Source organism: Acinonyx jubatus, chromosome A2 (assembly GCF_027475565.1).
Source record: "Acinonyx jubatus isolate Ajub_Pintada_27869175 chromosome A2, VMU_Ajub_asm_v1.0, whole genome shotgun sequence".
NCBI classification, from domain to species: Eukaryota; Metazoa; Chordata; class Mammalia; order Carnivora; family Felidae; genus Acinonyx; species Acinonyx jubatus.
In genome coordinates, this window is record NC_069383.1 from 41,916,683 (window position 1) to 41,941,737 (window position 25,055).

Here is a 25,055-nt window from a genome sequence, read left to right on the forward strand (position 1 = left end):
CTTCCCTGTGAAAACTGCAACCTCTCCAGTTAGTTAGGTAAAGATCACGGCTTATTACATTTATGTAAGAATAGAATCAAGGCATTGTAGATTAAAGGTAATACAAGTAAATGAGTATTTGCTTCTTCTAAGATCCTTTTCAACAAAAGAAATATTATGTGTGTCACAGATAAAATTGATAGAGGGCTAAAAACACAAAAATTTGAAAGCATTTACTCAATAAAGACACTCTAAATATTGTATATTTACAGTTACTATTTCAAAACACATTCACACACATTCTCATTTCATTCACAAATGATACAATGATGTAAATATTCTTATTTTTACAGGGAGAGAAAAGGCCAAGGTCTAACCACAAGGCAGTGGCAAGAAGGATTAAAGTCAAGTTCTCTACTTCAGGTTATCTGGCTGAATGGCCACTTCTTTTACGCATTTATTATAATGAAGAAATAAGAACAATCAAAGGATGTTATACATGTTACTGGAAAGGGCTGTTTTAGTTGTTACGAACCCTGCTATTAATGGCCCCTAGCATCACATTTTAATGGTTCTTAGTATCAGGTTTTTTTTCTTTTCTAATTTAATTAATGAAAATGTTTCATATTCCAAAGTGAGGGAAAACAAATTGTGCTTTCTGAACATATTGTATTGTTTTTAAAACCCAGTGGAACTACAGACATATTTTCTTCACTCAATAGATTATTCTCAAAATTTACACAGCTTTAATCTCCTTTTTTACTTTTCCAAGTGGTGAATAAGGATATGAAAAGAATTAATATCTAAAGGACTATAGCAAATCTTTCATAAAGAGGAAGAACTCTTTTATGTACTTATCACATTATAATTTATATATTGATAATTTTACATTTCCATACCTAGACTTTTTAAGTTATATTCAGAGAACCAATATTTAAATTTTTAAATGGTGCATATTAAAGAAAAGCAGTTATTAAATATTACAAAGTAGCAGAAGCCAATGCTTCTTAAACATCAAAATCTCTCTATTGAACATCAAAAATTAAATTTGATACGAGATTCATTGTACTCCATTGATGTCTGTCCTGAACTTCTTTACCTCCCAAACACTTCAAAATTTCTCTTCGCATACTACTTTTAGACTATGATTCTTCTACTCTTTCATTAATTCACAAATTGACACATTTGGGCATTTGTGACATCCACCTTCACTTCCCACTTCCCCGCTTCTTGCAGTTGGACCCCATCCTGGTCTTCCTCGGCACCATTCATGCCTGACATGTAATAGGCCCTCAAGAAATATTTGCTGATGAACCTTCAGTGATTACAGTCTCCTACACCCTACCTCACCGTTCCTCAGACCTTCCAACTATACTGATGTCCTCTTCTCCTCTGCTCATCTATCCCATGTATGGCCACACATGGATGTTAATCAACACTTGGAAGTGCTCCATCTCTAAGATTTCAAACCCCAAAGCTGGCCTCCTGATTGTACTCTTGAATCTTTACCTCTTCTCTACTGCTGCTCACTCTTGCTAACCCTGCAAGCCCTCCTAACCCTAACCTTCAGTCCATTCTCCTTTTCCAACTTTTGGTCACATTTAAAATGTTACAGCTCATGCTTTGTATTGGCCCTGACCTTCCACCTTGCCCTTTTCTATGAAGCCCCCTGCTCAGTAGTTTTGCTTAATCAATTCTTAAAAGGAGGCTTAGTGAAAAGGGAGTTTTAAAAAAAGATAAGAGCTGGCAGGGATCACCTAATTCAGCCCCTTAAAATAGTACATGAGGAAACAAGAAGATTGTGACTAGTCTAAGATTTCTAGAATGTATTATTGGCCCTTTCCAGGTCTCTCCCCCAAACATCGCCTAGCCCCCTTTGTGTTTTATCTGTTCCCTACCCAGCCAGTCCCCAAGGGGAACCATTTCAATACCATTTTCCTTGGGCCCTTGTCCTTCTTGCTGCATCTGATTTGCCAATTTCTAACCTTCTATTTTTTTCTATTATTCTTGGCTTGCTGAGCATTGAGCCAGTTCCATTTCAAATCTATCCCAAGTAACTGGATGTTTCATGTTCTCAAAATTCTTTCATTCTTATCCACTTGAATACCTATCAAATCTTCTATTGGTTTCCCATGCCACTCTTTTAACTCTGCAAAAGAGTTTACTACTCACTTTGCTTAATGTTTAGAGCCAAGGAAAGTGCTCAAAAAATAGAAAACTCTCACTCACTTGCTGTTTCCTGAACATAACCCTACTCTGCTACATCCCTTGTTTCTCACCTTGAGAAACAATGCTACTGAAATGCTCCCTGCTACTGAATGCTCTCCTGCTACTGAAATGCTCCCACAATACCTTTGGATATCTATATGAGGCCAGCTGAATATCATGTCTTCTAAGATTCCCCACCCAGCCTACAGTGAGGTCATTTTCTACAGTGGTACTCAATTTGCACCACTTTATTTTGATACAATTTCAGACTTAAAGTTTCAAAAGTTTTATACATTTACACATAGAAAAAAGTAGAAGAATTCCAGGATGCCTTTCAACTAGATTCTTAATATATTAAAATTTTACTACATTTGCTTTATTCTCATTCCCTCTCTTTCTCTCTCCCTCTCTCTGTACATGCACACATACACATACACCCACACACATATTTACATATATACATACATAATCTGAAGTATTTAGGGGTAAAAGGGCATCATGTCTGCCAGCTAATCTTAAACAGGTCAGAAAAAACACTTGTATACACACATATATACAGATATTGTTGTATAGTTATGTATATATTACTGTGTGTATATGTGTATATACGTATATTTGGAAAAAAGAAACAAAAACAGAAAACCTTTGTTGGATCCCTTCCTCTGCTCCACAACTAGATGACTAAGAACTCTAAATTCTAGCTTGAGCTCTCCTATCTGCCTACACACACTCCTTCGGTAATTTCATCAGTCCCATTGATTTAAAATGCTGCCCCTATACTGATCGCTCCCAGATTTATTTCTTTAGCATAAGCTCTTCCCTGAGCTCTGATAATATCCAACCACCTATTTGCAATCTTGACTTGGACTTCTAACTGGCATATTAAATTTAACCAAAATAGAATTCCCCACTAAACCTGTTTTTTCCCTAATTTTCTTCATTTCCATACATGATACTACTATCCACTCAGTTGCTCAAGCCAAAAACCTAGGAGTCACATTCAATTCCTCCTTCCTCTCCTCCCCACAAAGTCAGCCTGCGGATCAACTCCTCTATGTGCTGGGTCTCCTACTTCTTTCCCTTTTTACAGCTTTCATTTCCACTCTAAGTCACCAGCACCCTCATTTGGCCCACTATAAGTCTCCTATCTTGTTTTCTCACTTCCATTCTCAACCTCTTATCCATTGTCCTCAGAACAATCAGTGCAATCTTTAAAAACAAATAAGCCATATTATGTCACTGCCCTGTTTAAAATGAACCAGTGGCTTCTGATTGCACTTAGAATAAAGTCCAAATTCCTTATGCTGGCCCCTGCCTACTTCTGAGATCTTTTCTTCTAACACTTTCCCCCAGCTCGCTGGACTCCAGTCATGCTGACCTTCATGTAGTTCCAGGATCATGGCAAGATCATTGCCATCTCAGGGCTTTTGCATTTACAATTCCCTCCATTTAGAATGCTTGTCTCTCCCACCCACCTCACCCCACCCCTGCCAAATTTACTATGGCTGACTCTTCTCCTTCAGATCTCAGCTCAAAAGTCTTTTCCTCAAGAGGTTTTTCCTGACACCCCCCTTACAAGTCACCATCTAGCATACTTTCCTGATTTACTGTACTTCATAGCACCTATCTGTATCTGTAATCACACATTTGTTAATCTGATTCTTGTTTGTTTCTCCCACTATAACATATGTTCCTAGAGAACCGAGACTCTTACCACAGCACCCTTGATGTATGTGCTCAAAGACTGGCTGACGTATGTACATCATGTTCACATATGTATGTATGCACTATGAGTAAGTTCTCTCAGGGTAGGTACTGTGTTCTTTTCATCATCTTTTTGCCTTGTATATAGGAGACACTTAAATATCTGTGAAAGGATTAAACTAATGCACATCTTGTTTTTTTCAAAATATAATTAAGATAGGCAATTTTTTTTGTCTGTTTAAAAAATATCCCTCCTCCCCCAATCACTAACAACAAAACATCCTATCAGAATAATCAGTGTTTCTCAGGATTTTTCTGCTCTTCTATTTTCATTGAGGTCAAAAGGAAGAGGAGGTTTCACAGAGCATTCTTTGATTTGTCTCCCACTTAAGGCTTTTCATTCTCCTGAAAAAGACATACTGAAAACATTCCATTCTCTCAAAACAGACATCCTGAAAGTAATCAAGTGCCACTCAAAAAATTTTTGTTTGTTTGTTTTATTTGTTTCTGAGAGAGAGAGAGAGAGAGAGAGAGAGAGAGCGAGCAAGCATGGGAGGGACAAAGAGATAGGGAGACACAGAATCCAAAGCAGGCTCCAGGCTCCAAGCTGACAGCGGAGAATCTGGCGCGGGGCTTGAACTCACAAACCGTGAGATTATGACCTGAGCTGAAGTCGACTGCTTAACCCACTGAGCCACCCAGGCACCCCCCCAAATTTTTTTTAGAGTCACAGAAACTATTTGTTGGATTTTTTTTTTCCTTTTATGAGTCAAGGAACATTATTTACAGCTTGCCCTGAGGCTTCTGTTAATGTTTGTTAAGGATGGGGTGTTGCAATTAGAGTCGCTCTGTTCTATAAAAGCAGACTGCTGCAGAATAACTTTCCTCAACTGCTATATTTTCAGTGACACAGAATGTTATAAATTGTTTCCAATAAACAGGAAGGAAAGGGGCACCTGGGTGGCTTAGTCAGTTAAGTGTCAGACTTGGGCTCAGGTCATGAACTCAAGCCCAGCATCCTGGTTTGTGCTAACAGCTCAGAGCCTGGAGCCTGCTTCAGATTCTGTGTTTCCCTCTCTTTGCCCCTCCCTGGCTCATGCTCTGTCTTTATCTCTGGCTCTCTCTCTGTCAAAAATAAATAAACATAAAGAAAAAAATTTTTAAACAGGAATAAAAGTCAAAAGTATTTTCTACAAGCTTCTCTTCCCCCCTTTTTGAAGTCTCCTCTATAATTTAAGTGAGGGGCACCTGGGTGACTCAATCAGTGAAACGTCCGACTTTGGCTCAGGTCATGATCTCACAGTTCCTGAGTTCAAGCCTTGCATTGGGCTCTGCCCTGACAGTGCAAAGCCTGCTTCAAACCTTCTATCCTCTCTTCTTTCCTCCCTCTCCCTTTGCCCCTCCCCCACTTGTGCTCTCTCACTCTCTCTCTCTTTTTAAAAAATTAAAAATAAAATTTAAGTGAATACATGTGATTTGAATGTTCTAATTTATTTTAGCTACTGAGATAACTTTTTAAGAAATTAAACCTTTTCTCCGTTTCAAGCATAATATATACTTGATCAGCTCTCACCAAAACAAACCTTTCCTGTAGAAGATGAAATAGAGTTGTCTTTCCACTAGCATTTGCAATACTTATTAATTAGCAGCTTTCTCCAGTTGTCCCCATCTCTCTTTTCCTTTTTCTTGGTCTTTACTACACAGCTCCACCATTCAAGGTAAATGATCAAATGTATTCTAAGTCTCTAAAAAGGAAGGTATTGATCTTTTTTCTAAAACCAAAACAAAAATGATCCTCTCTTATTACAGAGATATTTTGGCTGACTTTTTTTATTCAGTAACTCCATCGATTATGAATAGTTTACTCTGTAGCATGTACATGGATATACAGATTAACATTTGAGTTAAATAAAAGTTACTATTAAATAAGAAAAATATAAGCTTTTTCCATAACAAAAATCTTAGCACACACAAAAGAATAATATTTCTATCAAAATTGCTACTTTTCCATCATTTTCGTATCTAAGACCTGAATGGAAGTCATCATTAAAGATAGTGATCAAAATGATCCACAATATAATATTGGTAGTGTATGTAAAAATGACTATAAACGTAAATATGAAGAATAATGTTATGGTAGGATAACTACAATGACATCCTTGGCTAACATTGGAAAACCTTAGTTTAGTCAAACTTTATAAAGAGGGGAAGTGTATCCTTAAATATAAGTTATTAAAGGCAGTTTTAATAAATTATTAACTTTATTTTGCCGTCAGTGCTTTGAAAATGTAGTAACTGATAATCACATCAATCCTTTTGTCTCAATATTAACGGTTTATATAGAAACGGATATAAAGAAAGTTTCTCAGAAAGATGGAATTGTTCATTGTTCTGTCGGATATGTAAAAACAATGCTGACTCAAAAGCAGCCAAGTGGACAGCTGCAGATGCTGTACCCAATGGAAATACTAAGCAGGCATAGCACAAATCAATAATTAACAAAGCAGATGCACAAAGCTTGATGAGGATGAATAATTGCATAGGCAGGAATGGTAAAAGAAGCTGATAACAGTACTAGTTTTGTAAGAAATTAGATAAACTCTTTGTATTCACAAATTTGTTAGCAAGAGGACTTCAATGCCTAATGGTACACAAAGAGTATCTTTTCAGAATGGTTTGATTAAATTGATATGCACCTTTAATAACAGTTATCACTAAAAGTATTTAGAAATCAAAATTACCCACAAGAAAATATTGGTAGGGTGAACATAAAAATAATTTTAAAAGTAAAGAATGAAATAATGTAGGTGCGCGAACTACAGGAGCATCATCAAATTGCTTATTTGGGGAATGCTTAAGTTCAATGGAATGTTGAAGAGGGAGGTATACATTTAGTGTACATCCTTTTCTAACTTTAGTTTGTGTGTGTGTGTGTGTGTGTGTGTGTGTGTGTGTGTGTGTGTAAACCCTTTCCTAACTAGTCAGTATGTTTCTTGAGGATAAGTATCATGTTTTATTAATGTAGTCTAAAAGCAATAAGCTCAATGCTATATGTATAAATAAATACCTGTAGAATGAATAAAATAACATATCTTGATTTCTTCAAAATGTAATGGATATGGACAACATGATTAAGCATGCTTTAGTAAAAGCATTCAGAGTAAATTCTTTACATAGATGCTGAATATGTGACTTGGAAACATCTTTTAGGAGTCTTTATGTTTCTGAGAAATTAGTTCTTAAATTGCAGTGACTTTAATAGATACATTTTATAGCAAACTTGAAAAGCATGTGTCAGAGTTTTAGGTACATAAGGAATTCAGGTTTTTAAGGTTCATTTATAGGCTTTTTCCTTGGGACATATGTTGAAAGAATAACTGCCCTTGTGAATGCAAGGAGTCATTGCTCAAAACTGTTTCAAGTGCTTTAAACTGAAGATTAATTCTTTTTTTTTTTTTAATGTTTAGTTATTTTTGAGGGCGGGGGGTGGGGGGTAGAGGCACAGAGAGAGGGAGAGAAAGAATCCCAAATAGGCTCTGCACTGTCAGCATAGAACCCATTGTGGGGCTTGGTCTAACAACCTGTGAAATCTTGACCTGAGCCAAAATCAAGAGTCAGTCACTTAACCAACTGACCCACCCAGACACCCCTGAAAATGTATTCTTTATCCAGATGCCTGTTTTATATCATTCTATTTTCTTTGAGTTATCATTGAAAATACATACTTTCTATTATCTACTTATTCATTGATTCACAGATATTTATTGAGTATCTATTGTGTACCAGGTACTATTCTAGATGCCAGGAATATAGCAGTGAGGTAGCAAAAATCACTGTATTTATGGAAATTTTATTCTAGGGGTGGAGACAGACAATGGAGATAAATCAGTAAACTATGCAATAAGTTAGTGTTTGGTACTAAAGGGAAAAAATATAGCAGAGAAGTACGGAAGAAAATCTGAGAAGGAAGTGGGATTTTAAACTGAGTGGCAGGAAAGGCCTCACTGAGAAGTGACATTTGGATTAAGTCCTGAAGGAGGTGAAGGAGCTAGTCCTTTGGCTGCTTGGGGAAAGAGCATTCCAGGCAGGGGAAATCCCAAGTTACATAGTCTTGAGGTGAAAGAGTGTTTGGCATAGTTGAGAAATATCAAGGAGGTCAGCGTGTCTGGACAAGACCAAGGCAGAGTGTGGTGGGACATGAGATCAAAGAGATGACGGAAGGCTAGGTCATAAAGGACCTCATAGGAAAGAAAGGAAGCCATTGAAGTGTTTTGCACAGAGTGGTGACGTCTGACTTTTTAACAGAACCACACTGGCCACTGAAGAGGGCAAGGGTGGAAATAACAGAGATCATTTATAGTTATGGCTATAATCCAACAAGAGATGGTGGTGGCTTGAACCAGAATGGTGGCAGGGGTTATAATGAGAAATGACTGGATTCCAGATATATTTTGAAGATAGTATTCACAGGATTTTCAGACAATATAATGTGAGGTTATCTACTACTTGTGATAGTTCAGATGTCCACTGTTCACTCCTAATTGCTAAAAAAGATACAAATTCTCACACGTTCTCTGTTATTTCTAGATTATGATGTTAGCATAACTTTTCTTTTGTTCCTGGGTTTGAAAACACATGTCAGCTACTTGTGTCCTGTCTCAACCTTGAGAAAGGGTGAAGAGAAAATGTGGCTCAGAAATTTGAAAGTGCCAACACTATCCTGTGAGCTCCTCCTAGACTGTAAGCTCTGTGAGACCTATGTCATTTACCTTATGTCCTCCAGGCCTGCCTCAGAACCTTGCACACATCAGGCTCTCAAAAAATGTTGAATGGTATACTCTCTACATTTCCCAAGGAATAACAAAGCGAAGGACAACATCCAGCCGTATCAATTGCACAATCATAAATTAAAATTTGTATTTTTAGTATTAAGGACATTATTCTGGGATATTCAACTTGGAAATACTGAACACCGTTCAATCTAAAGTTGTTTTAGCTTTTCCGAACCTTTTAACTAAAGGGCGGAGAAGACTGGCTTTGCAATACACAGCTGGGCTGTCATATTACACCGCCTCTCAGTTGTGAAGCTACCGCAGCATTAAGCCCTCTTGAACAGGGCACAAACGTCTTCTCTACAAGAATAATCAGACACAATGCACGTACACCAGCCGCCAAAGAACCAAGTCTGTCCTGGGGCTTAGCCCACAAATCTCCGGGCCACGGGCCTGCGCAGTGCTCGCCGGGCGTTGTAGTTTCCTTCCCTCCTCTTTCTTCCTGCGAACTCGGCCGCCGTTGCGCCAGCGCCCCAAGTGGCGGGCAAGCTCTGTGAAGCGCAGCGTACGCCGCGGCGCGGAGGGTTTCCTAGCAACGGGGGAGCGGCAACGTCACGGCGGTGGGTTCTTAGCGCAGCTGCCCCTTGTAGAGCCGCTGTGTGTACCTTCCGGCACCTGCGGTCTGCAGGGAGCGCTTCTCACAGCCTGGTGCGCACGTCTTCGTCGGTCCTTGTCCGCTTTATCCTGCCCCAGGACGCGGAGAGCAGCCTGCCGCCGCGACCCCTCCTCTGAGGTCCCGGCCCGAGGCTAGAGGCAGTCCGGCCGGTTCTCGCCGGCCCTCGCCCCCGGCGCCCCTGGAGCCAGCCAGCAGCCCGCGGGACGATGCTGGAGTCCATTCGCGTGACGGGTGAGTGCCCGGAAGGGCTGGCCCCTGGGCTGGCGGTGGCGGACAGTGTCCTCCCGGCTCCTGGCGACGGGTGTGAGGCGACTCGGGGCCCCAGTCTCCCCGGAGGCCGAGGAAACGGCTTGAGTGGGCTCCGCGCGCGGCCGGGGCGCTCAACCCGGCGCCCGGAACAAGTGCGTGGCGCACAGGAGGTGCTCAGAAAAATTCGTGGAGGGAAGACAGAAAAACGGTCCCTTTTCCTTTTGTCGCTTATTATCAGTAAGCACGTGCCATGGAATCTAGGGAAGTGAATCATAATCGACAGATTACTCATCCTACAAATGTGCGCTGTAAATAAGCCATTTCAAAGCATATTAGCTATGTAGTTAGGCATTATAGTGTACTGGCGTCTAATTTTCTAGAATGTTCAGAAAAATCAGAGCTAAGCAAAAGAACACATTCCAGTATATGAGTATTTATACAGTGTTTATTTCTCTCTGTTTTTTTTTTTTTTTTTCCTGTGCTTTTATTTTTAAGTCAGAACGTTTTGGGTTAATACTATTAATAGGTCACTTTATGGCATGTATGATTCTAAGCAGAAGAAATGGGTGTTCAGACCCCAGGTCAGAAAATTTACTTGCCTTTTATATTATTTAAAAAATAGGTACTGATGTTAATCATTTAAATATTAGCTTACGTATTAGAAGAGTTCCCTAGGACATTATTCTGCCTTTAATTCTCTGTAACATTTCTGCCAGACAGGGTTTTTGGTAGTCCAGTATCATGACGAACAACAGTAAAGGGAAATGCTTAATCTGCAAACTAGTGTCAAGGCCAGAATTTTTTAGTTTCAGGCACTGCAGTACCAAACAGACTATTTTTAAATTCTAAAGTTTTAGAGTTTAGACTAGTTTTTAAATTCTAAAACTGAATTCTTTTCCAGTGAAAATACTTGTGGTCTTAATTTTATGCTGTTTTATTTCATGATTCATGTTATAAAATATGGAGCTGATTTTGTACTTTATCTCATTGTTATTTGTGTTGACAGGAAGCAACTTAAATTGGCATTAGTTTTTTAAATGTAATTTGATGCAGATACTATTTTTTCACCTTAAAATACAGTGAAAAATTTGAAAGTTACTTAAAAATACCATACCTTCTTTTTGGGAGCAGGTACTAGATACCCTCCCTCGCCCACACACCCAGTTGTGACAACCAAAAATGCCACCAGACATTGTCAAGTGTTCCCTGGAGGGCAAAATTACCCCCCCTTTCCCATTGAAAATCACTGCCTTGCAGAAAAATACAGTTTGATTTTGTCAAAGTGAGGGTTATTAGATACTGATTTAGAAATAATATCAATTATGATAATTTCCCCAAAGCAAAACAATCATTGTACAGAGAGAATACCATTATTAGTATTAGAAAGTGGGTATTCAGTCAGAACACCACTTAGATCCAACTAAGTGGATCTCCTGCTTTTCACTATGCAGAGTTGGAAGTTTGAGGAGAGATACTTTAAGAAATAGTAGACTGATTCCTCTTGCCTCAACTCCCTTTCTGTGATTTAGTGGCAGAAATCAATCCAACTGTACGTGTTGCATACCCTGAGATAGATTATTCTGCAGTGAATTTCTATAGTTCAGTAAGAATTAAAACAGCCATTTGAGAAGTAGAGCATCAAATTTACAGCCCCTTTAGAAATAATTGACTGGGTTATTTTTCAAAATAGTTTTTTTTTAATTTTTTTTAAAGCTTATTTATTTTGAGAGAGAGTGCACAAGTGGGGAAGGGGCAGAGAGAGAGGGAGAAAGAGAGAATCCCAAGCAGGCTGCACACCACCAGTGCAGAGCTCAACGCAGGGCTCGAACTCACAAATTGCAAGATCATGACCTGAGCCAAAATCTGACGCTTAACTGAGTTACTCAGGTGCCTCTCAAAATAGTTTTTATATGGTACCTGACTAGTTAAAACAATAGTTCCAGAACCCTAATGCAAACATTTTCACTAACATACCAGAAAGCCCAACTGAGACAACTAGAAACTTTATGAAGAGAATGTAGCTGAAAACATGACCCCTTTTTCCCTTGCTGTCCTCTCAGTACTTATTGATACCTAAGAAGCCATCTTCTTCTGGTGTTTTTTAATCTCAGGATGGAAACAATTACTTAAATATTTCTTAAATCGCTTCCTCTATGATATCTTACTCACTTTTGACTTACTAGTCATGACTTAATATAATTAAATATAACATTCTGATAGAGCTGCTGACTGGAGGAACAAAATAAGAAAGCTGTGTATGCTGTTTGAAATGGAATCAAATCAGAAAAGGGTTTTTAAAGATTGTTTATTGTACTAAAGCCACTAAAATGTCGATTCTAGAATATAGAAGTAATTACTGTTAAATTTACCTTGGAAATCCAAATTTAATGATTCTAAATATTTTCCCATTTACATTATTCCATGGAGTATTTCTGTAGGAGCTGAATATAATATTGAATTTAATAACAATACCGATAGTTAACACAGGCTGCTTACTACAGGTTGGCACTGTTCTTAGTACTTCATAGATATTACCATTTTCAATCTTCACACGAATACTGTGAAATATGTATTATTATCCCATTTACAGAAATGGAAACTACAGCACAAAGAAGTTCACTTGGTCAAGGTCACAACTAATAAGCAGACAAGATTCAAACTGGAGAAGCTCCATTCCAAAGCCCATGTTTTCAACCAGTAGGAAAGGCAGAACACTATTACAGTTACTATATGTTGATTTAAGCCACAGAGTTCAACATGAAGATCTCATTTAACATCAGTGGTGCATTATCTCATAGTTGAGTCAAGATGTTTTTAAGCTATTATCACAGGCAAATCTGTAAATAATTTTTGCCTGGAAAGATTGTATTTCACTTGACTATAAAATTGTTTTCAAAGTAGAAGACCTCTAGCCCATTCAGTGAGTGACAGGAAACTGTAAGAAGCCTTATAAGAGTATGTTAATATATGATTTCCTACTGCCCATATTTTGTATGGTATAAAAGAAGTGATTGAGTCATCTGGAAATGAAGCTCCTTTCTAACAAAAGTGAGTGTTTAAAAATACTGGAGACAAAAGTTTTCTTAAGGCCAGTGTTTGGCCATCTGATATGGATACACTTAGGCGCATAGCTCCTGTTTGTCCTATAGCATTAGGCACCTGCCATTAAAACTTTTCCACAGGGGTGCCTGGGTGGCTCAGTCGGTTAAGCGTCCAACTTCGGCTCAGGTCATGATCTCGCAGTCTGTGGGTTCGAGCCCTGTGTCAGGCTCTGTGCTGACAGCTCAGAGCCTGGAGCCTGTTTCAGATTCTGTGTCTCCCTCTTTCTCTGACCCTCCCCTGTTCATGCTCTCTCTCTGTGTCTCAAAAATAAATAAACGTTAAAAAAAATTTTTTTTAAAAGCTTGTCTTCCACATCACTGGTTGTTTCATTTTTTTCATGTGATCCTGGTATGATTTTTTTTCCCTCAACCTTCAGGCATTCAAATCCGGTATCCTTTCGTTTCCTCTCAAATACTGGCTACCTCTCAGGCCATTCCTTCATGAGCAAGTCAGTGAATGAGCAAAACCAAACACAGATGTTTGCCATAATGGGACTTATAATTTCAGTATTGGAGGAGTCCTTCATACAAACAAATGTAAAACTACAACTGTGACAGGTGCTTCAAAGAACCTTCCAGGGGAGGTTTCCGGAACAAGTGGTATTTGAACTAAAGGATGAGTGGGAATTAATCTGATGGGAAGAAGCACTCTCCAAACATAGGGGACAGTGTATGAAGAGGTGTTGTGTCTGAAGAGAGGCTGGTGAGTGTGAGGGATTGACAGAATGAAAGGAAGCTAGAGTGGACTGAGTAAGGGCGACATTGTGCATGGAGGCAAGAGAGGCAGGGTGACCTGATGGTAAGTGACATCATATGCCACGGTCAGGAGTTTTGTCTTCATCCTAAGGGGAAAACCATGGGGAACTTCGTTTTCTAGCACATTCACTGTTGTTTCAGATGGTTTTTAAAACGGTTTCTTTTACCACAACCACCATTTTCTGGCATTGTAGAATACCCTGCATATTTCTAACTAAAATAATAACACGCAATTCCTGACCAAAGAACAACAGCATCACATTATAAAGAATCATTGTTACTAGTTGAGTAACACTGAAGTACTCCTAACTGGGATTGTGACATTTTTGGGAATCCTGAAGTAAAGTCAGTTTTCTCAGTTCCTGAATGACATGAGCAGTGCCTTTTCATCTCCTTTTTTAACTTACAGTTGAGAAACTATATGGGGTTCTGTTGAATTCAGAGATGTTAAAAATAATAGATTATCTGTTATAAGGCAAATTGGGCAATAAGTATGTCTTCAAAGATACTGATGTTTTCACATATCTTAAAAGATTAAGGTGTGGGGCTCCTGGGTGGCTCAGTTGGTTGAGCGTCCAACTCTTGATCTCTGCTCAGGTCATGATCTCACAGTTCATGAGTTTGAGCTCTGTGTCGGGCTCTGCGCTGGCAGCAGAGAGCCTGCTTGGCATTGTCTCTCCCTGTATCTCTTTCCCCCTCCCCGCAAAAAGATTAAGGTGTAACTTACATTCAGTAAAGTGCACAAGTCTTAAGTGTGTAACCCAATAAATTTGTGCATATGTAACCACTGCCCAGAAGAAGATAGCCTCTTCCTAGGTTATAACCCATCCCTCAATGGTAACCACTATTCTGACTTCTAACACCATAAATTAGATTTGCCTGTTTCTGAACTATGTAAAAATGGAATTATACTGTATGTACTCTTTTGATCTGGCTTCGTTTGCACGGTATTGCCTGTGAGATGCACTGTATTGTTGCTTGCACGCTTAGCTGCTTTTTCATTGCAATGTAGTGTTCTGATATACAGGTTACCATAATTTATTCATTTTTTTCCTATTCTTGATATTATATCCTTTAAGTGATGAACAACTACTTGATAAAGTGTTTATCTTGTTTGGGGACTATATTGTTTTGTTTTGCCTTTTCTTTTGTTTGTAATCAGTCTATTGTCTTATTATGTAAGATTATCCCATATCCTTAGGTTTCATAAATTCTAGTGAACTGTATGAAATTGCCATTTTCTGAGTCAAAATTGGTTGAATGGTATTTTCCACCAGCCATTGTTTCTGGTGATCTAATCTTCCTTTCAGCTGGGGAATCTCATAATTACTGTGAAACCTCACCTCTTCACAGTCATGAAAAACAAAGTTTAGTGAGTCCCTCTCTCTTTCCTTTAAATGAGGAACATGAGGCCCTGATGGGCTTAATGATTAGGCTAATATTACAGAGAGGTGATTGAAAGAGCCGAGGATGGAAGCCAGGAATCCTGGTATCCTTTTCACCTGTTCTAGAAACAAATTAAGCTTTCATTGTGTTGGTAATTTCAGTATATTCACAAGTAGGTGAATATACTGAGTATCAATTTTAATGTATTATTATTTCCTTTTTTTCCCCCCTCAATATGGGTAATCAGGTTGGTATGAATGATTTCTTTGAGCAACAGATTAATTTTGTTTACTCTAAAGTTCTGGTGAAGAAGATTGCTGATGGCTAAAATGTCACATTACATAGTGACTTTTAATATGAGAAAGTAGGACTGATTGCCTTATTTTCTGAGGGAAAATGAGTACACTTCCCCCAAAGAAGCCTGTGTATGCTTTTTAAAAGTTTGATTTTTCAGGGGCGCCTGGGTGGCTCAGTGGGTTAGGTGGCTGACTTCAGCTCAGGTCATGATCTCAACGGTCTGTGAGTTCAAGCCCTGCCTCGGGCCCTGTGCTGACAGCTTAGAGCCTGGAGCCTGCTTCAGATTCTCTGTCTCCCTCTCTCTCAGCTCCTCCCCTGCTCACACTCTGTGTTTCTCTCTCTCTCTCTCTCTCAAAAATAAGTAAACATTAAAAACTATTTTTCAAGTTTAATTTTTCATTAAAAATAGACCTACCCTATGACCCAGCAATAGCACTGCTAGGAATTTACCCAAGAGATACAGGAGTACTGATGCATAGGGGCACTTGTACCCCAATGTTTATAGCAACACTCTCAACAATAGCCAAATTATGGAAAGAGCCTAAATGTCCATCAACTGATGAATGGATAAAGAAATTGTGGTTTATATACACAATGGAGTACTACGTGGCAATGAGAAAGAATGAAATATGGCCCTTTGTAGCAACATGGATGGAACTGGAGAGTGTGATGCTAAGTGAAATAAGCCATACAGAGAAGGACAGATACCATATGGTTTCACTCTTATGTGGATCCTGAGAAGCTTAACAGAAACCCATGGGGGAGGGGAAGGGAAAAAAAAAGAGGTTAAAGTGGAAGAGAGCCAAAGCATAAGAGACTCTTAAAAACTGAGAACAAACTGAGGGTTGATGGGGGGTGGGAGGGAGGGGAGGGTGGGTGATGGGTATTGAGGAGGGCACCTTTTGGGATGAGCACTGGGTGTTGTATGGAAACCAATTTGACAATAAATTTCATATATTGAAAAAAAATAAAGTTTAATTTTTCAGGAAAAGAAGGAGAAGATGAAATCTTACTGGCCTTTTATGATGTTTTTATGCATGTGTAAAAGTCATTTTTTAAGTAAGCAATAATATTTAAAATTAAAAAACAGTACTTTAGGGTCTCTCATAGTAGTACACTTTAATACAACTGAAATAAGATCAGTGTGATTCTGAGGACTTAATTTATATTCATCATGAGTTATTTGATCACCTGCCCCACTTTTATGAACTTCATGGGATATCAGCATTTGGCACGATTGGCGTTTTATTAAATAAATACACTATTGGCACTCCCAAACCTTACTCATCAACAGATGGAGCTTAAAATGGACTGGGGCTAATCCTCTCAGGTAGAAAATTAGCAAGTGAGCCGAAATGCTACAACTCCTGGTGGAAAGGGTTCTGTCCTACACACTCTGTCACCTCCCATTGAGTGTTTTTGGCAGATGGTTTAGGACTTTTGTTAAGAATCCTGAAGTGTATAGATTGAGGTGGAACAAAATTCTGAATTTATTAAAAAAAATGTTTTTAATGTTTATTCATTGTTGAAAAACAGAGAGCACAAGCAGGGGTGGGGGGGAGGGGACACAGAATCCAAAGCAGGCTCTAGGCTCCGAGCTGTCAGCACAGAGCCGGATGCAGGGCTTGAACTCACGAACCTTGAGATCATGACCTGAGCTGAAGTTGGATGCTCAACCGACTGAGCCACCCAGGCGCCCCCACAAAATTCTGAATTTAGTGATCACTGATGCCTTATGACAAAACAAAAGAACTCTGAGTTCAGCTCTGTAGTCATATAGCTATTATGTTTTAGGAACCAAAGAAAGCATTTTTATTTTTTTTTTTAATTTTTTTTTCAACGTTTTTTATTTATTTTTGGGACAGAGAGAGACAGAGCATGAATGGGGGAGGGGCAGAGAGAGAGGGAGACACAGAATCGGAAACAGGCTCCAGGCTCCGAGCCATCAGCCCAGAGCCTGACGCGGGGCTCGAACTCACGGACCGCGAGATCGTGACCTGGCTGAAGTCGGACGCTTAACCGACTGCGCCACCCAGGTGCCCCCAAAGAAAGCATTTTTAAACTGAATTCATTTTTAAACAAATATACTCAACACAACACACCTGTAATAAGCCATCAAAATTGGGAATTATTTAGAATAGTTTTATTCACTGATTTTAATTTGATGTAACTTTCTCCCCTTTTATTATGAAGACCAAAAGAAAAAAGAACCTGATTACCTCCCTTTACCTTCCTGGCTGTGCCTACTTCTCACCTGATTTTCTGTTTGTGATACCCTTATTCTTATTCAAGGTTTTTCTTTTTTTCTTTTCCTTTTAGTGTCCATTTCGTTCTTCCTTTCCTAATCACCTCTTGTCTCATAAACTTGTGATGTCTTTTTAGGGAAACTGACATTGTTCATGGGCATTTGGGCTACAGCCTGTGCTCTGGTGTTCCTTAGCCTATGTTTGCCAAGCCTGCCCAGTTTGGACTATCGGTTGGCAACATTTAAGTCTGAAACCCCTGAGGGACTGAGACCTACCAGCCTGTAATGAAAGTTGTGTTTGTTCTGTTTATTTTTGGCTGTTTTTTTCCATTTATTGAATGGCTTCTTTGTGTAATCAACCTTCAACATGACCCTGTGTCTAGCTCCTACTTCTCATCTTGTGCATAGAATAGACATTTAGCCTCTGCATATTTTTGCTTTTGTCTTTAAGACACCAGAATTCAAATTTCACATATTGGCCTAGAAAATGTTAACTAGAGGGACTATTACCTTACGTATTTGGATTATTACCCATTTTTGACCTGGTATTTTACCAAATCTTTACCCTAAACTCTATGACTTCTAAGCTTTAAAAACTTACATTTAGGGCAGGGTTTCTCTACCACAGCACTGTTTTAGGATGGATATTTTTGTTGTAGGAGGCTGTGCGATGCATTGAAGGATATTTAGCATCATTCTTGGCCTCTACCCACAAGATGCTAGTAGCACCACTCCCTTGTTGTGACAACCAAAATGTCTCCAGACACTGCCATACGCCCCCTGGGGAGCAAAATTGCCTCTGGTTGAGAACCACTGGTTTCCCTGTTATATGTCCACTTCTGCAGTGACTTCATAGAACTGTAGAATGGTCCCAGAACTACAAATATCTGTTTATCTAGAATGGTTGGAGACGACCTGTTTAGGGTTGTGCCATTCATTCGTTTATTCATTTATACAGCGTGCACTAAAAATGTCTACCAGATCCATGCCAGATGTTGGAAAGGAAGTGATGAATAAAACACGGTTCTGGTACCTATCTTAGTACATCAGTGATTCAGATTACCATGTCTCTGTACATGTTCTGTACAGAGAAAGAAAAGGTACAGTGCTGTGCATATAGCTGACAATATTGAATAGCTGTTGATAATTGAATGAACGTTATATGTTATATACATAATAACAAGCCTGAACTCTAATTACATACACCGGCTCTCAAATCATTTTGCTGTTTATTACTTTATTGTAATATAACATTGAACAAATGATTTAACATTTCTGAGGATTAAGTGATACAACATGTATAGTTTTCTGTGAAATCCCAAACTCACATAAATGTGTCAACAAATGGTATCTGCCATTATTGTTATTATTATGTATTACTACTCATTGTAGAAAGGATCCCTGAATGTCAAACCTTGAATGAGTGAATGACAGATGTACGTGGATAAAGTTTTTAAAAAATTGAAATAAATTGTTTCTTAGCAAGGCAGGCAGCTGTTCAAGTTGGCTAGCATTGAAGTTGCTTCCGTAGTAGGAGCCAAAGGTTGGGGCTAGAGGCATAAGGGTCCATGAGACTTGGAAAAGAGAATTGAGAGAATCATATGTCATTTGAAAGACTTAAGGAAGGTTTATAAGCAGACTTGGCCAGAGGTCATATTTGTAGATAGGACTTGGGCTGGAATCTAGTTCTGGTAAGTAGGATTTAAGACAAATTCAAACGCTTCGTCAATTTAGAATTGAATCTGAAAGTTCTTAAGGGTCTAACCGAAATCTCATGTTTCTCTTCACATTACTTTCTTCCTTCTCTGAACTCTGTATTTTCTGTTTTTGCTTTTAAACTTATACTGTCTTGTATTACTATTCAAATCTTCATAGGCTTGCCTTGCCTTCAGAGCCAGATTGGAAGCTGGTTGAAGGCAGAGACAGTAGATTTATAAAGATGTTTCTCATAACGTATGTTTCTCGTAGTACCTAGTTAGTAGTATTCCATGTATTTGTGGAATGAAACAATGCAGGTCAACACAGTTTTAAAGCAGAGCACGAGCATCAGTATATCAGGTGGTTCGTACCTCTTTAAAGCACTGTGAAATCTAAAGGCAAAGCTGACCTCTCCTTAATTTACCATTTGATATTCTTATGTCTAGGTAATAACAGTTACAGTTTTTTTCAGATTTGGCAAGAAAAAAAAACTTAATTTTCTTTTAACCTGTAGCCTAGAATTAAGAAAATCAAACAATTGAGTGACATTATGAAAACATGCTTTAACATACACATATCATTTATTTAATTTTAAAAATTGTTTCTGAGATAAATAAGGCAGTGTTGTCCTTCTTTTCCTGATAGCTATCTTTATTTATAGCATCTAATTTCAAGATTGTACTGGCTTTTAAATGCCTTGGGTCTTGCTTTGATATTGGAAATACTATTGAAAATTATATCCTTACTGTGAAATTATAGTCATTGGTAGAGTTGAATATTCAGATTACTTATGTGTATTATCTCACATTGATATTAAACTTTGATCATCTTAATGGCTTCAAGCTGAGAATTTTTAAAATTTAGCATATATATGCTTATATAGAAGTGACAATGTCTAGCATGACCAAAGCTTGGTAATATATTTAATATTTAAAATGTCTTTTCTAAAGATCGTTGCAAAATTGTAAGGTTTACAGAACCTTCAGAGTACTTTTTGTATAATAAGCAATTTGCTTCATCTGGTATCTTTGTTATTTCTTTTGTTTTGATTTTGTTTATTAACACAGAAAAGCTTCACTGGCCTGAGCAAGAACTTGCTAAGAAGTCTGTTCTAAATGCAGAAGAGTCATTGATCACTGACAGCAAAAGAAGCATTTCACATTTATCTACTGGGATACTAAAGGACATTTTCACAACTGGAACCAGTAGTTACAATGTTCTGCTACAGAGCAAAGAGGAGAAAAAGCATCATTCACAAAAACAGCCTTCCTCCACCTACTCCAAAAGATGTAGAAAGCCCAGCAAATCTCCTAGTTCTTCTCGTAGTAAAGATCTTCGCAAGATGAAAGCCCCAGTGCCTGTGATGAGCAGTGGTACTTGGTACTGCCTAGGAAGGCAGCCTGGTGTCTTTGTCACTAGTTCAGTGTCGAGTCCTATAAAGTTTACACATGATATCTCTGTTACAGGGAGCAGCATAGTACTGCCGCCTAAACCCAAAAACAAGGTAAAGCGACGCCATTTCTCCACTCTGCCAAAGCCAAAGCCACAGCCTCAGCTGTCTAGAAGTTTTGAAAAGGGAGATGACTTTTCTGGGAAGAAATTTTGTATACTGACTGCTATAAAGCCCACCAACTTGGAGAAAGAAAAACTGAGATTTTTCAAGTCTGACTATACCTACAATCCTCAGTTTGAATATGTAAATCCATCTCTGCCAAGTGTGTTGGCCAAACACAGCAATGCATCTGACCGATTTCTTAAACAGGTAAAATGCTACTTCAGTAATGGTATTTCATTTTTATGTAACTAAAGCAATTATTTACAATCTTATAAAAAGAAAAAAAAAGAAAAAAAGACTTAAAAAACATTCCAGTTATTTATATGTTATAGTTAACTCCCATTCAGTACATGTAAATATGTGATAGGAAAAATCCAGGTGAGTGCCATAGCCTATATGTAAACTACTATGCACTAGTCAGAATCTATGAAGAATCTGTTAGATAGACTTTGTGGCAGGAAGCAGCTATATTTGGAAAAAGCTTAAGATTCTGGTTCTAGGCTTTCATTTGGGAGTTACAGACATGTAGGCCATTAGCCAACCCAGAGACCAGTGTTATGCAGCTCACACTGTGTTTGCATTTTCCATTTGATTTTGAGGGCCTTAGGTAGATCATACAGTCTTTGGTTCCCCTATGCTGTTACACTCCCATCTTTTTTAGGCTCCATAGGCATTTTGGAGAGCTAGACTTGATACTTGCCCATGAACTTCTTAATGCTTTGTTGTCATTGTTAATCATTGTCAAATAAATATTTCAGCACTCATTTAAAGAAGAAAATAGTGGGGTTTTAACAATTATTTTCAAGGTTAGAAAATCATGATGTGAAGGATATGAGCAACACTTTCGATATTGCTCCATTTAGACATGTGGCACATAGTTTTGTGTATTATGAGGCTTAAAAAACTTTGAAATCCTTAAATTTTTGAGGAGAAATTCACTGATGTTTATCTGAAAGGCATAGTGTTGAGATGATAAAGGCAGACAACCTTTGGTTAAATTAACTTTCTACACGCTTTTATAATACATGAGGTTCAACTTGGCTTTGTGAGTGATTGAAAATCTGTTTGTAGGCTAGGTGAAACTGCGTGGTTCCATTTTCCTGTGGTGTGTGCCCTATTTTAGCATTTTTGCTATAATACAGTTCCTTGGACTTGTGGCCAGCAGATTTTTGTTGTAATAAATGATGGAATCTGACAAGCCTTTTGAAGCCATTATGTAAAGCTTATTTTAAGATTATAATAATTTTAGTTTTGCTATTTATTTTCCTTTATTAGAAGAAACCTTTTCAACTGCTTCTCTAGATTTTTAATGGGCACTTTTTATTTAGAAGTGCTGAGATTGTACTAAATACTAATAAGGGCAACTATTGTCTTTATTCCTGTTTTGGCAGTCATTTTGTGATTTTTATTTCGGACATTGCAATCAACTGAATAGGTATTTCACTCATTTAAAATTTATGATAATTATGAAAATGCTATTTGCTTTTTTCCCCATTAGTGCTGAAAGAGATGGCTGAGATTTACCTACCAATATTCTTTAATTTGGTGTCCTACCCTAAACCCTACCAATTGGGAAAGAGATTTCCCACCATTGGATCAAAATGAGTGTTCTCTCATTTCCCTGGAAGACAGGAAGATCAGCTGCTCCACAGATTGAGAACTGACACTGCTTGGCCTGTGGCTTTACAGTCTTTATTTTAATCCAATTCCGGCTTGAGGAGATAAACCTATACTTGGGTTGCTCGAGTAAATAGCACCAGCAGTCCTACTGGCTGTACTTCAAAGGCCACCCTTTGGGAGAATGCTGTCAACAAATGCCTAGTGTACTGTTTAAACCACTTTAATTGAATAAAAGGGATTCATTAGAACAAGGCCTCCATAAAATTTGCTTAAATTCCTATTTAGCATCTGAGTGGATTATGGCATGATGTCATACATCCTTCCCCGCCCCCAGCTGTGAAGCAAAAACATAGCTTCAGAGCTAGTCTCGGGATTCAGAAACATGCTACACAAGGGGACCAGGATAGCCAAGTCACCTGATGGTCTCTGGCCTCTACCCTCAAGGCCTTGTCGACCCCTAGCAGATAGTCAGGATCTGAATCCTTCAATGGAAGGCAGTCTGCACTGTTGTTGGAGTGACCATGGTCCTCTCCAGTGCACATATTGGCAGAACAGTGCTAAACTTTCCATGCACAAGGTAAGTCTATCAGAATGGAACCAAAGCAGTGCTCAAGCTCTGGTCATTCTCAGTTGATTGTCCCATCAATGTCCAGGAGTTCCAGGATGCAGGTTTTTGTGATCTAAGCATTAGGTCCCCCAGGAGACAGGTCCGTGAGGTGGTTCATGGGGTCTAGCATGGACTATTGGACTTGAATATAATTCCAGGTGGAGCCTGCTGAACCCTGCTCACCCTCTTGCTGACAGCCATGGTGGCCCTCAGCTTCCCAACCCTTGAGTATTTTTAAACTTGACAGAAACTGAGAATATCTGTTTTGTGTGGCTCTGGACCTTTGCAGGAAGGAGTGCAGTGCTTCCTGGGAGTTGAAGAAGGGATCTGGGGTGAGAGAATGCTGAAAGCTGTTAAGGGTCAGGTGCATCCTCACCAGTGGCTTAGAAGTGGCTCCTCAGTGGCGCCCTCATACAGCAAAACTGGCAGCCAGTGCACTTTTTGTCCTACTTCCTGGGGGCTGACTGCCCCTGGGAAACTTAGATACCAAATCCATTTGACTTTGCACTGTGCACTTTGTTGAGTAAGATTGGAAGTGGGAGATGAGAAGAGTCTTCAGGGTAGTAATAAGAGTCCTTGAACTATTTTCAGTATTTCCAGCAAGTCAAATGGAAATTATATATTTACATGATAAAGCCAATGGACAACTTAAGTGACTTGTTTTCTACCTCTGGCTGGAATCCTATCTCAGTGTAGATCCAGGCTAGCTCATGCTAACTAGAGGTTCTGATTAGTAGAGTGATATTTAATAACATTGGGAAAATAAGTCAACTTTTGTTTGGCTAGATAACAGTTGAATTATTTTCGTATGCATCAATAAAACTGGAGCAGTGGAGATAATTAGTGGTTGGCAAATGGGTTGCTTTTGTATGAGAGAAAGAAGGCTTTGGGGTATCAGGTAAAGACCTTGGGACGAGGCTCCTCTGGCTGTCAGGGAAGAAAAATTAAAGGTAGGTGTGCAAAAGCAGTTGATAGCAGGCCTGTTACCACTGACTTAGAAAGGTCTGCTTGCAAGGTTGGCCTTAGTCTGAGAACTTGACTGGTAAACAGTTGACTGAAATAAAAGTTTCCTTAAATGGTAAGAGTAGTTTGCTGTGCCTGAGTTGTGCAAACAGTGTTTATATTGGACACCTCTTTTCCTTTTGAGAGTCTGAAATTTTAGAACATGGTAGGCATAGGGGTGCTTCTGTACTAGTTCCCAATAAAAACCTTGGGTGCTGATCTGTAACAAGTTTCCTTGGTATACCACTCTTTACCTGTTCTTAGAACTCAGTTGCTGGAGAAGTTAGTTGTATCCTTTGTGACTTCATTTGGAGAGGACTCTTAGAAGCTTGCTTCTGGTTTCCTTCAGACTTTCCTAGATGTAAGAGATGGGGACTGGTGGGCTTAAGTTGATCTCTTAAAGGCATTTATTTACATTCATATTTTAGAAAAGAAGAAGAAAAAACTCTGTATTCAAATAAAACATCTGTTTGGGCTGCTGTATTTGCTGTCAGTTTGAGATTCCTGGTCAGTTGTAAGGCCTGCTCTCTGATAGCTTTGTAAAGGTCCATCGTGTTACATTACTATTCACAAATTGAGCCTGGGCCCTATATTCATATAATATTTACCATAAGCATGGGGTTCTTTGGCATTGTAATACTTTCTAATACTTTTTAGTTGTATGATATTTGTATAGAAGGCCAAGTAAATTAAGTGTATGCTAAGTTAGAAATTTTGCCTTGAGGGTAGCAGGGGAAGAGCGAACAAAAACATTTGTTCTCCATATACTTGTATTGTTATGAAATTGTTGACATTGCCCTTTTATTTAAGGACCCTTGCTCCATTAAAATTGCTTTGAAATTTAAGGACAAAGTCACATGAACCATCAATGTGTGACAGATTATAACTAGCATTGATAGACTACTTAATATTTGCTTGTTACTCTGATTGCTTAGTACTTTATAGCTGTTACCATTTTTAGTTCCTCACATGAGGTGCAATACTTGTAGTTTTACCAGTTGAAAAAATTGACGTAGAGAAGTGTAGTAACTTTCCTGAGGTCACATATAGTAAGGTGCAGAACCAGGAGTCTGTTTCAAGTGCTGCTGACTTCCACACAATGGCATGTTGGAAAACCAGCTCTCAGTGTCCATGATGTAAATATGAATACTTCCACCATGATCAGTTTCAAGCAGTGTAACATGAACTGCTTGAAAATCA

At 38.7% G+C, this 25,055-nt stretch overlaps 1 protein-coding gene across 3 annotated transcripts in view; it reads left to right on the plus strand.

Annotated features, from left to right (window-relative positions):
• MATCAP2 (microtubule associated tyrosine carboxypeptidase 2) overlaps positions 1 to 25,055 on the plus strand; it is a 75,204-nt gene that overhangs the window by 6,401 nt on the left and 43,748 nt on the right. Inside the window, exons 2-3 of one of the 3 annotated variants that reach the window (XM_015065026.3) lie at positions 333 to 402; positions 20,139 to 20,833. In XM_015065026.3, the coding sequence (XP_014920512.1) occupies positions 333 to 402; positions 20,139 to 20,833 (765 nt within the window). Of the gene's footprint in view, positions 1 to 332; positions 403 to 8,873; positions 9,571 to 20,138; positions 20,834 to 25,055 lie in introns of those variants that run through there. The other 2 variants (XM_015065027.3, XM_015065028.3) reach the window with 2 other exon arrangements.